Source organism: Pseudochaenichthys georgianus, chromosome 21 (assembly GCF_902827115.2).
Source record: "Pseudochaenichthys georgianus chromosome 21, fPseGeo1.2, whole genome shotgun sequence".
Lineage (NCBI taxonomy): Eukaryota > Metazoa > Chordata > Actinopteri > Perciformes > Channichthyidae > Pseudochaenichthys > Pseudochaenichthys georgianus.
Window position 1 is genome coordinate 25,756,070 of NC_047523.1, and position 18,882 is coordinate 25,774,951.

General features: G+C 41.7%; 1 protein-coding gene across 1 annotated transcript in view; it reads right to left on the reverse strand.

The window, feature by feature from the left end:
• Window positions 1-18,882, reverse strand: part of myo16 (myosin XVI) — a 91,022-nt gene that overhangs the window by 37,348 nt on the left and 34,792 nt on the right. The window contains exons 12-22 of the mRNA XM_034110372.1: window positions 16,214-16,279; window positions 14,276-14,403; window positions 12,694-12,799; window positions 9,502-9,619; window positions 8,653-8,800; window positions 7,770-7,887; window positions 6,165-6,282; window positions 5,394-5,465; window positions 4,637-4,778; window positions 3,332-3,404; window positions 198-350 (exon numbers count right to left, since the gene is read on the reverse strand). Coding sequence (XP_033966263.1) covers window positions 198-350; window positions 3,332-3,404; window positions 4,637-4,778; window positions 5,394-5,465; window positions 6,165-6,282; window positions 7,770-7,887; window positions 8,653-8,800; window positions 9,502-9,619; window positions 12,694-12,799; window positions 14,276-14,403; window positions 16,214-16,279 — 1,242 coding nt within the window. The remainder of the gene's footprint in view (window positions 1-197; window positions 351-3,331; window positions 3,405-4,636; window positions 4,779-5,393; window positions 5,466-6,164; window positions 6,283-7,769; window positions 7,888-8,652; window positions 8,801-9,501; window positions 9,620-12,693; window positions 12,800-14,275; window positions 14,404-16,213; window positions 16,280-18,882) is intronic.

Sequence of the window (18,882 nt, forward strand, 5' to 3'; positions counted from 1 at the left end):
TCCATTACATGGGACACCACCAGTCCTACCAGTCATGTAACTTTATATAAATGAGAGAAACAGCTTCACATTTGTTGAAATCATTTCCAACTTTAAATGTAAGTCTTGTAAAAGCCTTTGCCAAATCTCTGCGTGTGTGTGCAATGTTGAATCATAACAGACTAACTGGACTGAACCGGTCTAAACCAGCAACGTACCTGAAGAAAGAAGTCCAGGACGGCTGACTGGTTGCTGGAGTAGCGGGGGGTCTCCATGGCGATGCCCTCCTGCAGACACTCAGCCTGCTCCTGCTGGAATAGCACCTCAGAGACATACTGCCTCAGTCGCTCGTTGGTCATGTTCACGCACAGCTGGAATGCACACAACACACACATAGACCTGTAAACACACACTTCAGTGCACATGGCATGAAATTCCTCCTCAGAGACACCATGCTGTATGTTTGTTTTTAAAGAAAACAAATGCACAAATATGATCTCAAACACAGCCGGCTGGGGAAGTCAATGGGGCATAAATGAAATGACTACTCATATAAACACCAGACCCCGAAATTATTGATGGATGTCCCTGTGTAGGGGCTTTTTCGATCCCACTATAATATGGACCAAGTGTTCCTGCTGGGACACATGAACTCTACCTAACCCAGCAGTAAACCAATCACAGCACAGGAGTCAATCAAATGAGTTTGTCTGTTGTCTTGCGTGCGAAGCTCTGGAGGGGAGACTCAAGTGTGACTTGTCACATTGATGTAATGAAAGAAATCACAGAATATGAAGTGGAACAACACAGCACAGAAGACTGCAGCAGCAGGCCAGTTTCAACTTTTCCTGAACCCAAAAGTAAGAACCCATGTAAGAACAGACACAAAGTTATGGTGCTGTACACTAGGAATTAACTTGTCATTCTGTGTTTTTTTTAGGTGTCCCTTCTTTCAACTCAAAATCTGATGTATCCATCCTTCTTAGTCATGGCTGGAGTTGGGCGAATGGTTGAAAATATTGGCTGTTGGCTGAGTACATCAGCGGCTGTTTTTTGGGGAGATTTTTGTCATTTTGTTTAGCAAATGTAATGGTCTACCTCCCAAGTAACAGCCGCTGCTCAGCATCAGAGAGACACTGGGGGGAAAGTGTTGAGAGCCAGGAAAGTTTCACATTTAACTGAATTAAGGGTTATTTTGGTTGCCGATTGTTGGAAAGGGGGGAACAAACAAAAAGGTTGTTTTCTTTGCTCCTGTTGCGCTGCTGTTTTTAACGATGCCGAGCAACACACATGCATTAATATAAGCAATTACCGGTTGCTGGGTGGATGGATAAAGGATTTTAAGGGAACGCTATAACAGAGAGATTCAGCCATGTGATGACATGAATATTGTAGGTGAATTGATAATGACTTAAAAATAAAGTAAAACATCTAAATATTGATGTTAAGTACTAAAATAAAGCCGTGAAGCCCTAGTTTCAGGGTAATGCTAAGTATCTACCAATAAGTGCTGATCTGAAGGTGTGTTGTGCTGTAGAGTAGGGCCTGTTTTTTCCATCAGTGTTTGTCTATTCTTTGTCTTCCAGGGAGTCTATTACATTAAAGGCTTAGTCCCAGCAGGTGGTTGATTGAGTTAACTCATTAGCAAAGTGCTGAGCAGGTACAACACTGCTCTAATTAACAAGCCCTAATGACCATGACCTGATCAAGCTGTGCCTGTAGAGCCTATGTCTGCATGTGTGTACAAACATGTCAGAGAGTGAGGGCCACACCGACTGTAAGAGATAATCGAGTTTGTTTATCCAGATCTCACTCTCACTTTCCATGGGTGGGCGGTGATGTTGCCATATCTACACTTTAGCTACTGTGCATATGACATGAATATTGTAATGTGTGTGATTTTAACAGGATGATATGTATAGGTCGTTCAGCAGCAACAAAGGAAAAGAGGTTAGATCGAATGAGGCAATGCCACCGCTTGCCAAAGATGGTCTAGTTTTCCTCTTTTCTCATTTTGTTAACTCCCCCTCCCCTTTTCTTTCCTTCTGGCACTTGCACTCTCTGTGACCCGAAGAGGAAAGGTCACGCAATGCCTCGCTTCCACTTGGATTAGAGAACATGGAGGGTAGGACTCATGCCACTGACATCTTAGTGCCATACACACACACACACACACACACACACACACACACACACACACACACACACACACACACACACACACACACACACACACACACACACACACACACACACACACACACACACACACACACACACACACACACACACACACACACACACACACACACACACACACACACACACACACACACACACACACACACACACACACACACACACACACACACACACGAGTCACACAAGCAATGGCACACTGGCCTTAATAAAGTCTGGGAGGGGATTGGAAGTTCCATATTGAGGAACCGTAAGCTCTGAGTACTTAGCCTCTTGTGCATTACACCCTAAGACACAAGATACACACACACACACACACACACACACACACACACACACACACACACACACACACACACACACACACACACACACACACACACACACACACACACACACACACACACACACACACACACACACACACACACACACACACACACACACACACACACACACACACACACACACACACACACAGAGTGATTTACAGAGTGACTTCACCTCTGCAATGTCTTACAATGTAGTAGTCCATTCACAGTGAATTCTTGATGAGCACATCAAAGATTAATGGCCAATAACAGGTGAGCAGTAGAGAGATGCACATGTTGTACTCACTAAACAATGCAAAGTAATAACATACAGTGAAATACCGAAAACAACCAAGCATCACAGACATGCTGATCTATCTGTGTACATAACAGGTGCATACGTACATGATTTGTCACCCGAGAAATATGAACTAAATAATGTATGTAAAAACGTTAAGACTCTTACACACACACGGACAAATACACACTGGTTTGAAGCTGCCCATTACTCCAACCTCTCACACACTGAGCACTCATTGTGTCCGCCGTTGGTTCATTTGAGGATAGCTGAACATCACGTCACAGACCTCATCTAATTCATTACAGACTAAAATGTCCAGGCTAAAATAGAAAAAAGCCCCAAATATTTGTCAGAATTTGATTAAGATCTGTGTGAAACTAAAGTACCATACTGTTCAGAGAGATTTCCTCTAAGCAAATTGACAATTATTCAGGGAATGTCATAAATGCATTTGGCCTGATCTGTCGGCTTTAGTGAAAGAGGACACACATTGATAGGTTTCTTTGGGGTTAACTTAAATGTAATACAAGCATCATCCCACCTGCTCAAATCCATTCCTTTCAAATTCTTCAAACCCAAAGATATCCAAGATCCCGATTTCGAGGGCAGGATCACTGGAAGAAAGATAATTTGCATTATCTTACACCACTTTCACTCCAGGATCACCTTGAGAACGTGTTTGCATGGTTGCATGATGGACAGGAATTATCACATTTTCCCATGTGTTTGTGTATGTTTGTTTGTGTGTGTGTGAAATAACACATTCAAAAGTCCGTAGTTGACATATTTATTATGTTTTGAGGTTGGTGTGTAAACAAGGCAAAGCACAAACACATTCCAGAAGATGGAGCGCCGGTTATCTGACAGAGTGTGATAAGACTTCACAACATAAACAATACCAAGGATTCCATTAGCCTCCACCTAGGAGTGTATGTGTGTGCGTGCGTGTGTGTGTGTGTGTGTGTGTCAGAGGTCGCGTTAACCGAATAATAATAATAATAATTTCTTTTAACAATGACGGACAAATCTGAAAGCAGTACGTCATGTTTGACAGATTAGAAAAAACTCGGAACATCGCCAAAGTTTCCCCGCAGCGAGGCTCCAGTGTTATGCCGTGTTATGCATGCCCTCCAAAAAGGAAATTATACCGTTTCCAAACCTAACTGTGCCGCCGTACAAATCATTGAAATGTCTGTGAGTTTTGGCTTTACGCTGTGCACGCTCCCGCGGCGTGCAGCAGCCATGCATAACACGGCGCATGTGAACTGTCTCCCCCCCCCCGTTGACAGTTCACGAGCATGCTCCCCCCCTCCCGCTCGTCAGAGTTGTGTAAAGGCCGACGGGTTATTCTGGATTTTGACGGAAGTTTTACGATCCTGTCCGTCAAAATGACGGGCAGCGAAAAAGTCTAATGCAACCTCTGGTGTGTGTGTGTGTGTGTGTGTGTGTGTGTGTGTGTGTGTGTGTGTGTGTGTGTGTGTGTGTGTGTGTGTGTGTGTGTGTGTGTGTGTTGTTGAGTGAGAGACTTTCACATAAACCTTCGGTGTGTCCTCCATCTCTACCGTTTTCTGTTTCAGCATACATACCTATTTGTGCATGTCATGTAAGCTGCTAGCCTCATCTCTATGCTATGTGTGATTGTGTCACAATATGAGAGCAGTCACTCCTATGAGAGAATGCTCTTATGTGATGACAGACATATTTGGTTGTTTTGATGATAACAGTTATCAGCTGCCAGGGCTTCAAAATAAATAATTTTGGCAGTCAACACTGAAAAAAACAACCTTGGCTCACATGTGCATAAACACAAACACAGACATACACACATGCACACACATAGATATACCCAATGCTGTCGTCCTGTCCCTGTAGGTACTCGTTGGTGCTGTTGACCAGATAACTGAAGAGGCGACCATAGATGGCTTTCGCAAGCTGGTCTCTGTACTGTTCTGACATCTCCACCGTGTGGCGTCGGGTGCTCAAGTCACCTGAGGTAAAGGGACCGGGACATGGCAACACAAATGTATTACAATTTGATTAAGAGCAGTGATATTTCTGAAGTTGTGCCACTTTATCACCTTTTGTCCACGAGAGAACATTTATGTAAAAAAATTATAATTATAAAACAAAAAAATGTATTCTGTACAAATCTTGGACATTATAAGGTATCCATTAATCACATATTGTGTTTATGTTTTTGTTGCTCTAAAAACGAATATAAGATACTGTTAACATATATTTTAACCTGAAAATAACTATCTTTGTCAGAATGAAACAAATATTTCCGTTGACAAAGAAGATATTTAATCTCTCACAAAAAGACATTTTGGCAAATTTGCCTTTTTCCCCGAATTTGAACCACCTAATTCCCTTTACACTGTGCTCATTAGTCACTTACTATAAACCTTTATAGGACTGATCTTGATTGATGACATGGTGGTTGTTGAAATACAAGATGCAAGTGTGTATTATGAACAGTGTCAAGGTTTTTCCTCTGCTGTGATTCTCCGGAGAAAAGATGAATCTGTAGTAATCCTTGTGAAACTGCTAATGTGTGTGGCATATGAATGGCCAAGTGATGGCGAAGGCCGGTGTGCTGGTACCTTTAAAGTACTGAACGTCAGAGATGAGGGCATTGCTTAAGTCCCCGGAGCACACCTGCAACAATCCAGCAACTGTGCAGAGAAAGATCAAAGAGGAAGGGAGAGAAAGACACAGTAACTCAATAACTGACAGTGTCGTGATGACAGGATGAAAAATATCACAATAACAGCATTAATCACTACATGTGTCGGAAAGGAAACGCTGATAACATCCCAGAAATACATCTACTCATTGCTACTCATCACCCTGCCAGCACAACAAGCTGAGCTCTGCCTCAGATCATTCCCACTTCATCGATCAGTAGAGCTGGCAGCAATTAGTCATCAGCGGGTTTCTGAGCAGAGCCCATAAACAAGCAGCAGGAACAGGTGACATGAGGCCAGAATCCCTCACAAGCCATGACATCACATCTCCCTGACAACGAGTGGCTACACTTTCCCGTTCAGGTGCTGATGTCATTTGTTTACCATCTCACAAAAGGTCAGGGGTCACAGGAATACATGTAGCGGTTGTAAGGGAGATGGAGAAAGGTTGGAAACCCAGGCACAATGAGCAGGAAAGTGTGTGTTAAATCTCTCCTCACCACCAAGAGGCTCACCAGACAGGTGAATGGCTGGCCTTTAGCTAGTGCTGGCAAGCTGCCAAGCAGAACTAAAAGGGGGGAGGAGCGATGACTACGAGGTAAACAAGCTGAGCAGATGTGATGCACCCCTCCTTTCCGCACTATCCCACCTACACACAGGGGGGAAATGTGACGGGGAGGCACTGACCTCTCTCCAGCAGCTGCAGGTCCGAAGGGAAGGCTGTATCGGCATCTGTCAATGCAGTAAACCGTATGTCCCCAATATGGAGCACAGCAGATAGCAGAGTAAACACTGAGTCAACCTCCTAAAAGAGACAGACAGACAGAGACAGGAGAGAGAGAGTGGGGTGTTAGTGAGGCATTAACACAATTAAGTAAGTCAAATGTAGTCCTAATCAAAAAGATAGATTTTCCTTGTTTATGATAAATACCAACTTGCACTTCAAGTAATGCTGAGGAAATGTGTCATGATACTAAACCTCTTCAAAAGGAAAGACATTTTTTTTTGACAACACTTCCCATGAAATTAAATAAATAAATGATATGCATCAACTCTCCTCCCTTCATTCACACACTTCTCTTCCTCCGCCCCACTCTCCTTTCCTCTCTGCCCTTGAGTAGAGGACGCTTAATGGAATACCCCATTACCCACTGCTCTGAATCTCTGAGAGGGGGATGTTGGAGTTTGAGAGTGTGTGCTCGTGTGTGTTCGTGTGTCTGAATATGTCTGCGTATGCACTCTCTCAAGGCAGGATATTGGAACTGATATCTGGGAGATAAACACAAGCATTAGTCTCTGTCTGACACTCTATACACAGACAGACTCCCCCTGCTTAGAAAAGGAGAAGAAAGGGCGCAAGGGAGAAAAAAAGGAGCGTTAATGACGATTGACCTTTGGGTCTGGACTGGGAATCTTCCCCTGATTAGGGACTTAGACAGAGACCAATGGGTGGTCTAAGACTTCCACTCCTACTCCCCCACTGCGTCTCCTGTCCTCTGGACTCTCTCTCTTATCCGGCGGACACTAGTGCCCTCCGATATAAATCTATGGCTCTACTCCTCTATTCCTTAGGCTTTGCCTGTGTGACTGCTGCTGGATTAAAAGGTGAGCTGGTGGTCAGTTGGATGCTGACAGATGCTGACTGGGAATCTAAGAATAGAACCTGATAATGGGGCTGGGAACACAGCTGGTGATGCACACTGTAGCACCTTGACCTTGTCTTCTGCATTTGGTCACACATGTCTTTAGATAGATAATTGAAACACATGATGAGTCCCAATTCAGGACCCCAAGAGTCCCAATCCCAATCTAAACGTCTCGGCCGAATATGTCATAACAGGCAGATGATGCCCGTCTCATTTTAAAGGCTGTGCCTGAACCGAGAGGACACCCTGTTGTATCCTTTGGTATCCCCCAAGCCATTATGCTGGTCAATTGTTTAATGGAGCATGTCAACTTGGAAATGATCATGTCATTATTTACGAGGTATTACTGTGACAACATTGAGGCCATACATTTTTCAAATATCTTTCTTTACAAATTTTACAAAATTCAATATACTAAGCCATTCGTTTTTTTGTCTATGAGGGTACAAACACATCGTTTGGATAATTCAGCTTTAAGACTCGGGCACATTTACAGACATTATTTTGACCTGGGGATAATTCTCATCAATGACCTCATATGTAGCTACTTTAGTGTGTGTGACATCAACACTTTAAATGATGCCTGATGTCAATAACCTTTGAATAAACAGAGTGAACAGAAGCCGTATGCAGTGCCAATCGATACCTGCTTGTTGAAGCACAGGGCTCGCAGGGCGTGTTTGACGGCTGTGAGGCGCTCCCTGCTCTCGGTGGAGGCTTCAGCTACTGGAGGGTTCTCCCCGGGAAGTCTTCCACTAAGATACCTGGAAAAGAACAGAGAAATGTGGACAAATGTTTAAGACACCCATAAAAACAAAATTACCAAAGTGAGCAAGGTGTGTCCTATGATGAGTGTTCAGGTGCAAACATTTATTCATGTGCTCAGCAGGACTTGAAAAAAATATATATCTTTGTGTAGAAAAGTCCCAGGCACACTTTTCAGAGAGCTGTGTTTGGAAGGGAGATTTGAGCAAATTGGGTTTTAAATCTACAGAACTGGATCATGCACACCTAACAAAGACCCATGGAGACATAAAAGGATAGTGAGGTGCCAGAGGGGCTGCAAAACAGAGCAATCCAGGTCAGTGGTTACCGCATTGGTGGAGTACCGTGAATAAAAGTGCTGTTAGCGTAACCCACAATCCCACTGTCGCTGTGCAAGAAAGAGCATGCATGAGTAGAGGTGTTAAACACAAACTAAACATCAGATACAAGTAAGAGATTCTCAGAGAACAATGTGTGTTAAAAATTGATACAGACACTCATGTATTCAGGCATAAACACACACACAATCTCTCTGAAGACATTACATATGAATGTGTATATATCGTCAGTGTTGAGTTGAACTGTGTACGTAAGCAGCTGTTCTTGAAGTAAGTAAAAACCTCTTAAACTAAGAGGCAAGAAAGATATTTAAATAAACTTAGTAAATTACTCTTGTTGGTGAGAGCAACAACCAGCTGCCATTCTACCTTCACAGGTGATTTTGTGAACTCTCAAAATACACAAGGCAGCTGAATGCCACGTACCTATGAGCCAGGACATTGTTGAGGTAAAGCGCGCTGTTCTCCTCAGGCGACTGGCCCCCAGCCATCAGATGGAAGATGTTGAAGCTGTGTTGTTGAGGAGGCAGGTGGACCAGACGAGACTTCTCCAGCATGTGGGCATACACACGGGCTTAAATATCAGAAGTGTATTTTAGTTCAATAACACATGGGTAAATTACATTTCAACAGTGCTGATGATAGTACAATAGTACATTTGTGGCCACTGTTCAATAGGCAGTGCTCACTGATCAAATTAAGATGGATAACAAATAAGGTGAGGGGCTGTAAAACAGATCACAAAACACCAGAACAGTGGACTGATGGGCTTCTACTGCCCCCTGCTGGCGAAGTTCAAGATTTCTTCAATGCTTTACTGTCATGTACACAGTATACTACAGTGTAGATATAGCAATGAAAAACGTAAGTCCCAGGCTCCTCCAACAATGCAACATGAATATATATAGGACATTAAACAATACAAAACTAATAAAATGGTGCAAGAAATAACGGAATAGAAATAAAATAGAGCAAGAAGAAATAAAATAGTGCAAGAATAATCACTCGTGCACAGTAGTGCGGTGCCTTACTGTGAGTCTGTTTTGTTTAATGTCTAAAATCTCAAATCTTGTGATCAAGATTGTTAAATATTTCTTTTTTCTTATCTTGACAATAAAGCTCAGGATATATTTGAACATTTGGAAGAATGAAGTAGGATATTTAGACCCTGCTCAGTTTCTCCTGACTCTTATGGAAAATACAGATACAACTATATGAAAGTAACTGTAAAGCCAACTAACAAACACTCACTTTCCCTCTAGAAATGTAGCTTACCTCTGAGCAGTGTCTTCCTTTTGTCACAGTATTGGATGGTCAACAGTTTGATAAAACGGCTCGAGTTGTTGTTCTTCAGAGTCTTTGCATGACCGAAGGCCTCCAGAATACAGTTTACCTGCATATTGTATTACACCAAAATACAAGTGTTACCAGTGAGATAGTATTTTACTTAAGCATGACTTTTACTGTAGAGTATGTTCATCTTTTTACTTTTCAAAATAGTCAAATCAAGTTTGTTAAACATATTTCTGAACCTGAATCAAAAAGGAATTCTGCTTCAATACCAATTCCTACCACTAGATGTCAATATGTATCCATTATCTGGGACTTGAGTATTTTTTGTGTCCCAGGATGATCAGCGAGCGAGCTGACCCAGTTATCGTCTACATAACGATGACTTCACCAGAATACAGCACTTGCAATCCGAGGCGACACAAGCTTTGTTATCCGCCTGATAGACCCAGTGCAAAACAGTGAATCATATGGAAAGCACCACGATGGTGTCACAATAAATGGAGGATATGAAAACCTGACCTTGCTTAAACACTTAATAGTATTTCTAATAAAGGATTTCATTATGAATAATAAGAGGTGTACATTTAAAATAGAAAAAGTGACAATTACAGATGTTGAATGTCTACTAGGTAAATGTAATGATAAACCACCAGGAGTGGATAATTTAGTTGGTACATTTCTTAGATATGTTGCTAATTTTGTTGCAGAGCCTATCTGTCATATTATAAATTTGAGTATTGATAAATGTATTTGCCCACAGGCATGGAAAATAGCAAAAATTATTCCACTTGCAAAAAATCAAGCTGGACCATTTTCTGGTACAAATAGCCGTCCAATAAGTTTATTACCAGCATTAGCAAAGATAATGGAGAGAATAATTTTCAATCAAATACAAAAATACTTTGAAGGTAACAAACTTAATACTGTGTATCAACATGCTTACAGACCTGGCCATTCCACATGCACCGCTTTAACACAAATGACAGATGACTGGAAGGGCGAACTAGATAATAGGAAGTTAGTGGGTGCAGTACTACTCGATTTTAGTTCTGCTTTTGATGTCATTGACCATTCTTTGTTGTTACACAAGCTGGAACAATATGGTTTTCATTTTGAAACGCTGAAGTGGTTAGAAAGTTACCTGACAAATCAAAGTCAAACTGTTTTTTTTAATGGAAGTCTCTCAAAGATGAAAACAGTCACTTGTGGAGTACCTCAGGGTAGTTGTTTGGGACCACTTTTATTTTCTATTTTTACAAATGACCTACCATTAGTGTTAGAAAAAGCTAAAATTGTAATGTATGCAGATGACTCAACAATATATTATGCAGCATCAACTACAAGAGAGTTGACAAATGTTATGAATAAAGATCTACTACTGATATCAGAGTGGGTCATAAATAATAAGTTGGTACTTAATGCGGGAAAAACAAAATCGTTATTAATAGGATCAAATCATCAGTTAAAAGGTGAACCAAAATTGCAACTACATTTAAACCATATTGAAATTGAACAGGTCAAGGAGACAAAATTGCTAGGTATAACCCTGGATCATAAATTATCTTGGTCTAAACAAATTGATAATGTTGTATGTAAAATGGGAAGGGGTGTGTCACTTGTAAAAAGAATTGTAAAATATTTGCCTATGGATGTCAGTAGACAAGTTTTGGATGCTTTGGTTCTGTCGCAGCTTGATTATTGTTTGGTTATATGGTCTAGTGCTGCTGAAAAAGATTTAAACAAACTACAAGTAGCACAAAATAAGGCAGCACGATGTGCACTGCAGTGCTCCTACAGAACCAGAGTCACTGAAATGCTGGAGACACTGAAATGGTTAACTGTCAGACAGAGGTCAACTTATATTTTATTACATTTTGTCAGAAATATTACAGTGACTCAGTCACCAGATATATTATCACAAAGGTTTATAGCGCAATATGCAAAACATAACTATCAAACACGACATACAATAGAAGGAAGGTTTGTATTACCCAAATCTAAATCAAATATGGGACAGAAAACAGTCATGTACTGTACAGAGCCATGATCAACTGGAACTCTTTACCGGTTCACATCATTCAGGAAAATTCTCAAGTACATTTCAAAAGGTTGCTAAAAAAATTATTTTTAGTATTACAAAGTAAATTTGAACTGTGCCTGTGGCTATGTATGCATATATTATTATGTACACTTATTTGTATTTACTTTTGTTTGGCCTTAGGATGGCAATAATTGGATGACCATTTTAGTTTCCACTTCATTTCACTGTAAATTGCATGAAATTATGAGCTGTTTTGTTTTGTTTTAATTTTGTTGCATGTATGTTTATGTATGTTTTGAGTGTGTGAGGACGCCAGGAAGAATAGCCAATGCTCATGCTAGTGCTAATGGGGATCCTAATAAAGACATAAAGACATAAAGTGTGCCATGGAAAGGACATGGGTATTTAATGTCCTACTTTACCCTAATATAGTTTTTTTTAAATCAATACTCTTTTCTTAGGATGTAGAGAAAAGGGACTGCTTCCTAAGAAAAACGTTTCAAATTATTTCCTCTGCTGGAGATAGTTTAGCCGAACAGAAACAGCACAGTATAGAGAGAGTGGGATATTGATGATGCAATCAAACAGGGTTTGAATGCTCAAATGATGCCTTTGGCGAATGAAGAGCTATCCAGCAGAGAAAAAAAGACTTTCAGCTAAGCCCCATACTCTGTGTGGTAATCTATACGTCTATTTGTACTCAGCACGGCAACAGAAGAACAGCAGGAGACATTTACATGACTCCTGCCTTACTACACTTGCACTGTCACTATCTGATTTTGTATCAAAGAAATGATATGATGAAGGAACAATAGGCAGAGTAAAAACATAAGATCAGGGAGATAGGGTGGAATATGCCTGGCTTTGAAGAGTGCACAAATATTCATGAGTTTCTCACTGAGGAATGATTGTGAGTGCCATGGAATTTGAAATGAAATAACAGCACACAGTTCTACGATAAGATTATCGTTGGAACATTTTGCCTTTTTGCCATCTAAAATAATGACTCAAGGGCATTATAGCAACAAATGATTCAAGACACTGAGATTTCATCACATGTTCGTAAGCCATAAGGCTCCAGGACCCGACCTGATGACTGCAAGAAGAGTTAAATAAATAGAGAACAGACTTACGTGTTTCATTCTGGGCTCCAGTGCAAAGCCTTTGGGGCTGGAGCGGGCTGTCAGATGTCTCACTATGTGCTTAAAGGCCTCCGTTTTCCCAGAACCACTTTCACCACTAGAGAGAAAGAGAAAATTGCTAGAGGTGATGTTATTAATGTTTCGACATTTATTAAAGTTTTATAACAATTACTGAACAGTGAAACCGGTTTAGCTTGCAGAGATAATTCCTCCTGTGCATCCTGGGCAATGAGAGTCTTTCTGATCCAAAGTTAATGGTGGGGTACCAAATCCACACATTTCAAAAAACTTGTGAAAAAATGTGTGTCTCATATGATTTTATCTTAAATTAATATATAGTGACTAGAGTCAAATTATTGGTAAGCAAACAAAGTCAAATTAAAAAGCTGCTACTAAGCAACAATAAAAGGACAAAAACCAAGCATCTGTGTGAGTTACATCGCTCTAGATGCGTCTCAGAAGAATAGATGATATGCGTTAGTCATGAGGGTGTTACCAACATCTGTCATCTCAGTTGCATGTCTCCACCTAGCTGACATCACCCATTCAGGGACCCCACCCATCTAAATCACCATCTATTCCGTCTTTCTGACACAACTAACGGGGCTCCATTGATCACCACTTTCCACACGCTGTTATTGCCACAACTTATCTGGCTTTTTTCAATTTGTCATTGAGTGGATATCAAATTAGGTACCAACGCAGTACATGCTCCGACACTCACCGCCACGCAGAGAGCTGAGACTGGCGTATAACACCTAGCAGATGGCTGCAGTAGGTCAGAAATCATCACTAATGGCCGCAGTGTGCTGTGGTGCGCTGTTTGTTGATATGTTTCCTACTAACTGCCCTGCTGAGTGCGAAGTCCAAAGGCCTTTCCACTGCCTTTTCATTTAACAGTTTTTTATTCGATTCCAAGGGCATTTTGTTAGAGCACTAGCCCTGGGGGATCATGGCCTTGCCTGTAAACGTGTTAGTGTGTGCATGTGTGAGGAAATATGGAGCGAAACAGAGGGCTTGAAAGAGAAGCAAGAAAAGGAGAAATAAAATACAGTGTGTGTATGTGGGAAGGCACGGTGTCATGTCTGAGCAGGTGTGTGTGTGTGTGTGTGTGTGTGTGTGTGTGTGTGTGTGTGTGTGTGTGTGTGTGTGTGTGTGTGTGTGTGTGTGTGTGTGTGTGTGTGTGTGTGTGTGTGTGTGTGTGTGTGTGTGTGTTTGTGTGTGTGAGATGGATAGCCTGTGGCCAGGGTGCATTAACTCTCTGCCAGATTGGTTACAACTCAGCGGGAATGTCACTGTACAGCCGGAACGGGATTTAATAGCAATCAGGAAGCTGCCTCCGTCCAGCTGAGGACAAAGGGCAAGAAGCTACAACACTCCGAGCTAACCTCCATTGCTGCGTGAACATTGAACAGGTCCACTGCTCAGCTCAGGCGGAGAGCTATTAGTCTCTCAGGGAGTGTTAAACAGGTGGAGGGGTGTGGACCAGACAGGTGGCCAGCTGAACGTCACGATTATTTCCCTCTTGAGTTTTTTGTCTCATAATCCAGAAGGCACGGAGTTGAGTGTGTACCTCAAGATGAAACACTGTGGGCGTCTCTCCTGCAGCATCATGTGGTACGCTCTTTCTGCTGAGGAGAAGATGTGAGGCGGCAGAGAGGAGCACAGACGACCCGTGGAGCTCAGGTACAACTGACTCACCTGAGAGAGAAAGACAAGTAAGTTAGACATTAGATTACAACTTGATGTTACACGGATACGGATACACACACACACACACACACACACACACACACACACACACACACACACACACACACACACACACACACACACACACACACACACACACACACACACACACACACACACACACACACACACACACACACACACACACACACACACACACACACACACACACACACACACACACACACACACACACACACACACACACACACACACACACACACACACACACACACACACACACACACACAGGATAACGTTTCAGGAAAACAGTGAGACCATGCTGGATATAACTTTCTATAGCACTGACACTAAGCCACTAAGAAGGTGTGGTTGACTACTCAGTCCAGCCATGTCATATGACCTAAACTGACCAAGAGGATTTCAGACTCATTTCTGCTGTTTAACTTACAAATACCAAACAACCAGCCAGCAAATACACTATGGACAAATTCCCCGACATGTCTCTGTAATCAAAAAAGCAACAGGAATTCCTCGTCCTTAATAGTTTTAAGAAGGTAACAGTGTATTGATATATAATAAAATATGTAGCTAAACAATTGCCAAAATGTGATTATCTGTCTAGTTTGTTATTGGAAACATATCTCTTTTGTTTCAAACACTGATGTTGTTGTTGTTGTCTTAAAAACAATTGTATTATGTATATACACTACCATGGGACCCGACTTTACATTTAGAATTAACTATTGACTGGAAATGTTAATAGCTTTTATTTCAGACTTAAAAATAAGTTTTTATGACAATGTTTTCATTCTAAGTCTCTGACTAAATGAAGGGTTTATAGAATGTTACTCAGATATTGACTCTTTCTTTTTGTTGAAACACGGTCAGTGTGTCAGAAAGTTAATCCCACCATTGTCTGCCATACTAATCTCTGATATAACTGTACTACTGTATGACACCCTTTCTTTAACCAGTAGAGAGGATGTGAGCCAAGTGCTGTATTTGGCAATGGAAAAGGTATGGAGGATGGGCTGTGGACCACCAGAACAGAGGGGGTGACAGACGGCCAGCAGGTCACACATGTTGTGACATATGTCCTCCTCACACCGGCCCCTCCCTGCTCGTCCACACGTCCTCTCCATCGGGTGTGGACGCCTGGAGTGAGTCCAGACCGAGGCTGGAATGGGATGGCCAGAGGGGGCCTGGCTTCATTCTGTCATGGCAGGAGAAGACCCCTCCTGGGCTCACATGAGCAAGGGGCTCAGCTGGCATTAATTCCGCTTTTTGAGTTAATCACTGTTTAACATGGCTGACAAACAATCAATGTGTAAAATGTAAAAATATGCTGTATTTGACCAGTAGAGAAAGTGTTTTTAAAAGTCAAAACACGTAATAGAGTGTGTGCGTGTGCGTGTGCGTGTGTGTGTGTGTGTGTGTGTGTGTGTGTGTGTGTGTGTGTGTGTGTGTGTGTGTGTGTGTGTGTGTTAGCTAAACTGAATCTCTCGCCCCAGCTGATGCAGAGTCAGCCTAGTGCTGTGTATCACTGACAGGAAGACTGCATTATTTATCAACCACAAGGTCCATTTCATCTGTTCATGGCCTGCTTCTTATGCAGCAAACATGCCTTCTGTATAGTACGATTGCACACGTAAAATGCATAACCTATCAAATGTAAACCCACGTGTTTTAAACGTGGATCAAAGTACATAGAAATGCAAAATAAACATTAGGAGAGCAAAGCACAGCATATATGTTGAGCCTATGTGGAATAGATGCAGTTTAAATACATGCTTACCAAGGTGGAGTAGATGGGCAGCTCTTTGTTTGGATTGACCAGCAGAAGGATGTGTCCAATGTAAGTCTACAAGGAAGAAAAAAACACACACCTAAGTGATCTTTTGCTCATGAATACAATTATATAAAACCTTTGTCTTTCGAGCGTGACCGTTTTGACATACAAACGGGCTGAAGCTGTGTTTTAATTACGGACAGATTGCCTGAAGCTAACACTGAAATGAGAATAATGCTGTCACCCTCTTTCCTTCACATTAGTATTCATGGTGGTGACAATCTGCATTACCTTAACAATATGGTAATCTCATGGCAAAGAAAGGTTAGGACGAGACCTCCAAGGATAACCTTCGTAATGACCTTTTTCCAGGGGAAAACCCAATTCTGCCCAGGGTACACAAACCCTGAGGCCATTTAGATAAAATAAACAACTGCCAATTCCTGACCCATCCCACTAAACTGCTAACCCCCTGTTTCTTAGTTAGAGTCCTCGAGGCTGTTTGAAAGCTAACACTGTGTCTCCTGGGAGAGCGCAGACATGCTAACATTCTGCAGCATGCTGCTCTGTCCTCAGGCCCGGGCTCAAGGTTAATGACTTGAACACATTTTCCGCTGCTTGCAGACACCGAAAGTCAATAAACAAGTGTTGCTTTTTTTTGTACACGTAAAACTTCCACACTAACTGAAGACGTTGAATGATTGACAATCCTGTGAAAAGATGAAACGGTGTCTTCCGTCATATCCTTCCCCAGTTCCTTGGTCCTCTCCTCAAGGGGTTTAGTGGGCCTTCTATCCTGGCAGAAGGCAGCAGCCCCCTCATCAAAGCCCCCTTTCTGACCACCCTGCTGGGGACATATTGAGCATCTACCTTCTTTGTCCTTCCCCCTTATTTCTGTCCCTCATCACATCTATGCTTCTTCACCTGTTTCTTTAAATACCGTCCATTGTGTACATAAAGTCATATTTTATGGTATTGCAACAAGAAGGTGAAAAAGTGCAGACATGCAAAGGAATTAATTGACTCTGTAACATGAACATCATTTCTACGAAAGGGTTCAAGGGCTTTTAAAAAAATCTTAGATCTTAGTCATCCTCCAACAATGCTCATTAAATATGTATAGAAAATACTTTCCTGCAAGCAAACATAATCTGAATAGAAAACATAAAATGGTGCAGTGGGATAAAATAAAGACAAATAAAATATCAACTGAATGTAAACAGGAAACTAGAAATGCACAAGTGTAAACTGTTCTGTAAAACAATTCATACAAGTATATAAGGGTATATTTATATTTGTTTATCAGTTGAATTTTTTAATATTACATGAAAAAACATTACTTGCTAAACTGCATACATTTTATAATTATAATGTGAACGATGCAATGTGTGTATCTTCATGACAGAAGATATATACTGTACAATCATATCATATGTGCCTTATGTCCACATGATAGCTGCACTCTGTCGTTTCTTTTCTCCTTGGACTGCACCTCAAATCCAGCCCTCATTATTCTAATCATTTGTCTTTTCTTCATCCACCAATCTCCTGCCTCCTATTGTCATCCCGTTATCAGTCGTCCCCTGCTGTGGCTAACCCTACTGTCTGTCGCCCATCTGGGTTTCTATAATAACAGACCATTACTGCCTCTTCACAGAGTGCACGGGATGGCTCCACATTGATCTGGTTCCAGTCTTTATAGAGCTCGGTCCCCATGGAGGAGTATGGGCTACATCACCATTTTAAAGGAAAGGAGAACATGAAAGGAAACAAGAATAGAAAATGGACCATGTGTTGGAGATGAAGGCATTTAACTCCTGAATATAGTGATGGATTTATCTTTCCAAACGATATAAATGGTATTGATTTTGCCATTGTTCCCATAGTAAGTATATATATATGTGTGTGTGGATATGTTTGAATGTGTGTGTGTGTGTGTGTGTGTGTGTGTGTGTGTGTGTGTGTGTGTGTGTGTGTGTGTGTGTGTGTGTGTGTGTGTGTGTGTGTGTGTGTGTGTGTGTGTGTGTGTGTGTGTGTGTGTGTGTGTGTGTGTGCATGGGAAGGTTTTCAACTCAAAAGGGCGTATGGAACTTATAAAGATTTTGCTACATTCAGAAAAACGACTCACCCTGTGACAAAGGTAACTTTGTCACAGGGTGAGTCGTTTTGACAAAGGTAACTTTGTCACTGTGGACTAACGGCTTCGGGCCTTGTATATTGCACATGTCTTTTATTTTGAAAAGTGTTCCCCCTCCCGTTCTTTCTGTTACTCCTGATTATGTTCACCTGGTGCCCTGTGTTTTCCCCCTCACCTGTGTCTAATTGCTGATTAGTGGGTGTGTATTTAGGCTCTGTGTTTCCTGTTTGGTGAAGGCTGGTAGTGTGTGTGAGATCCTGGTGGCTGTGCTCATGTGAACAGCAGATTGAGGCTGTGTCATGTTTATGAGTAATAAATGCCCACACCGGGTTATATTTGAATTCTCTGCCTCTTTCTCCTTGCTTGGTCGGGCCGCTCAACGGTCAGCTTCACACACCCCCAGTCACTGGGTGTAAAAGGACTCACAATTAGAACTGTCTGCACGATAGTCTTCATGAGAGGAGTTGTGTGACACACGGTTGTGCAGTGCTCATACTTCAGAAACAGAGTACACTCCACAAACATATGCTGGAGGGAA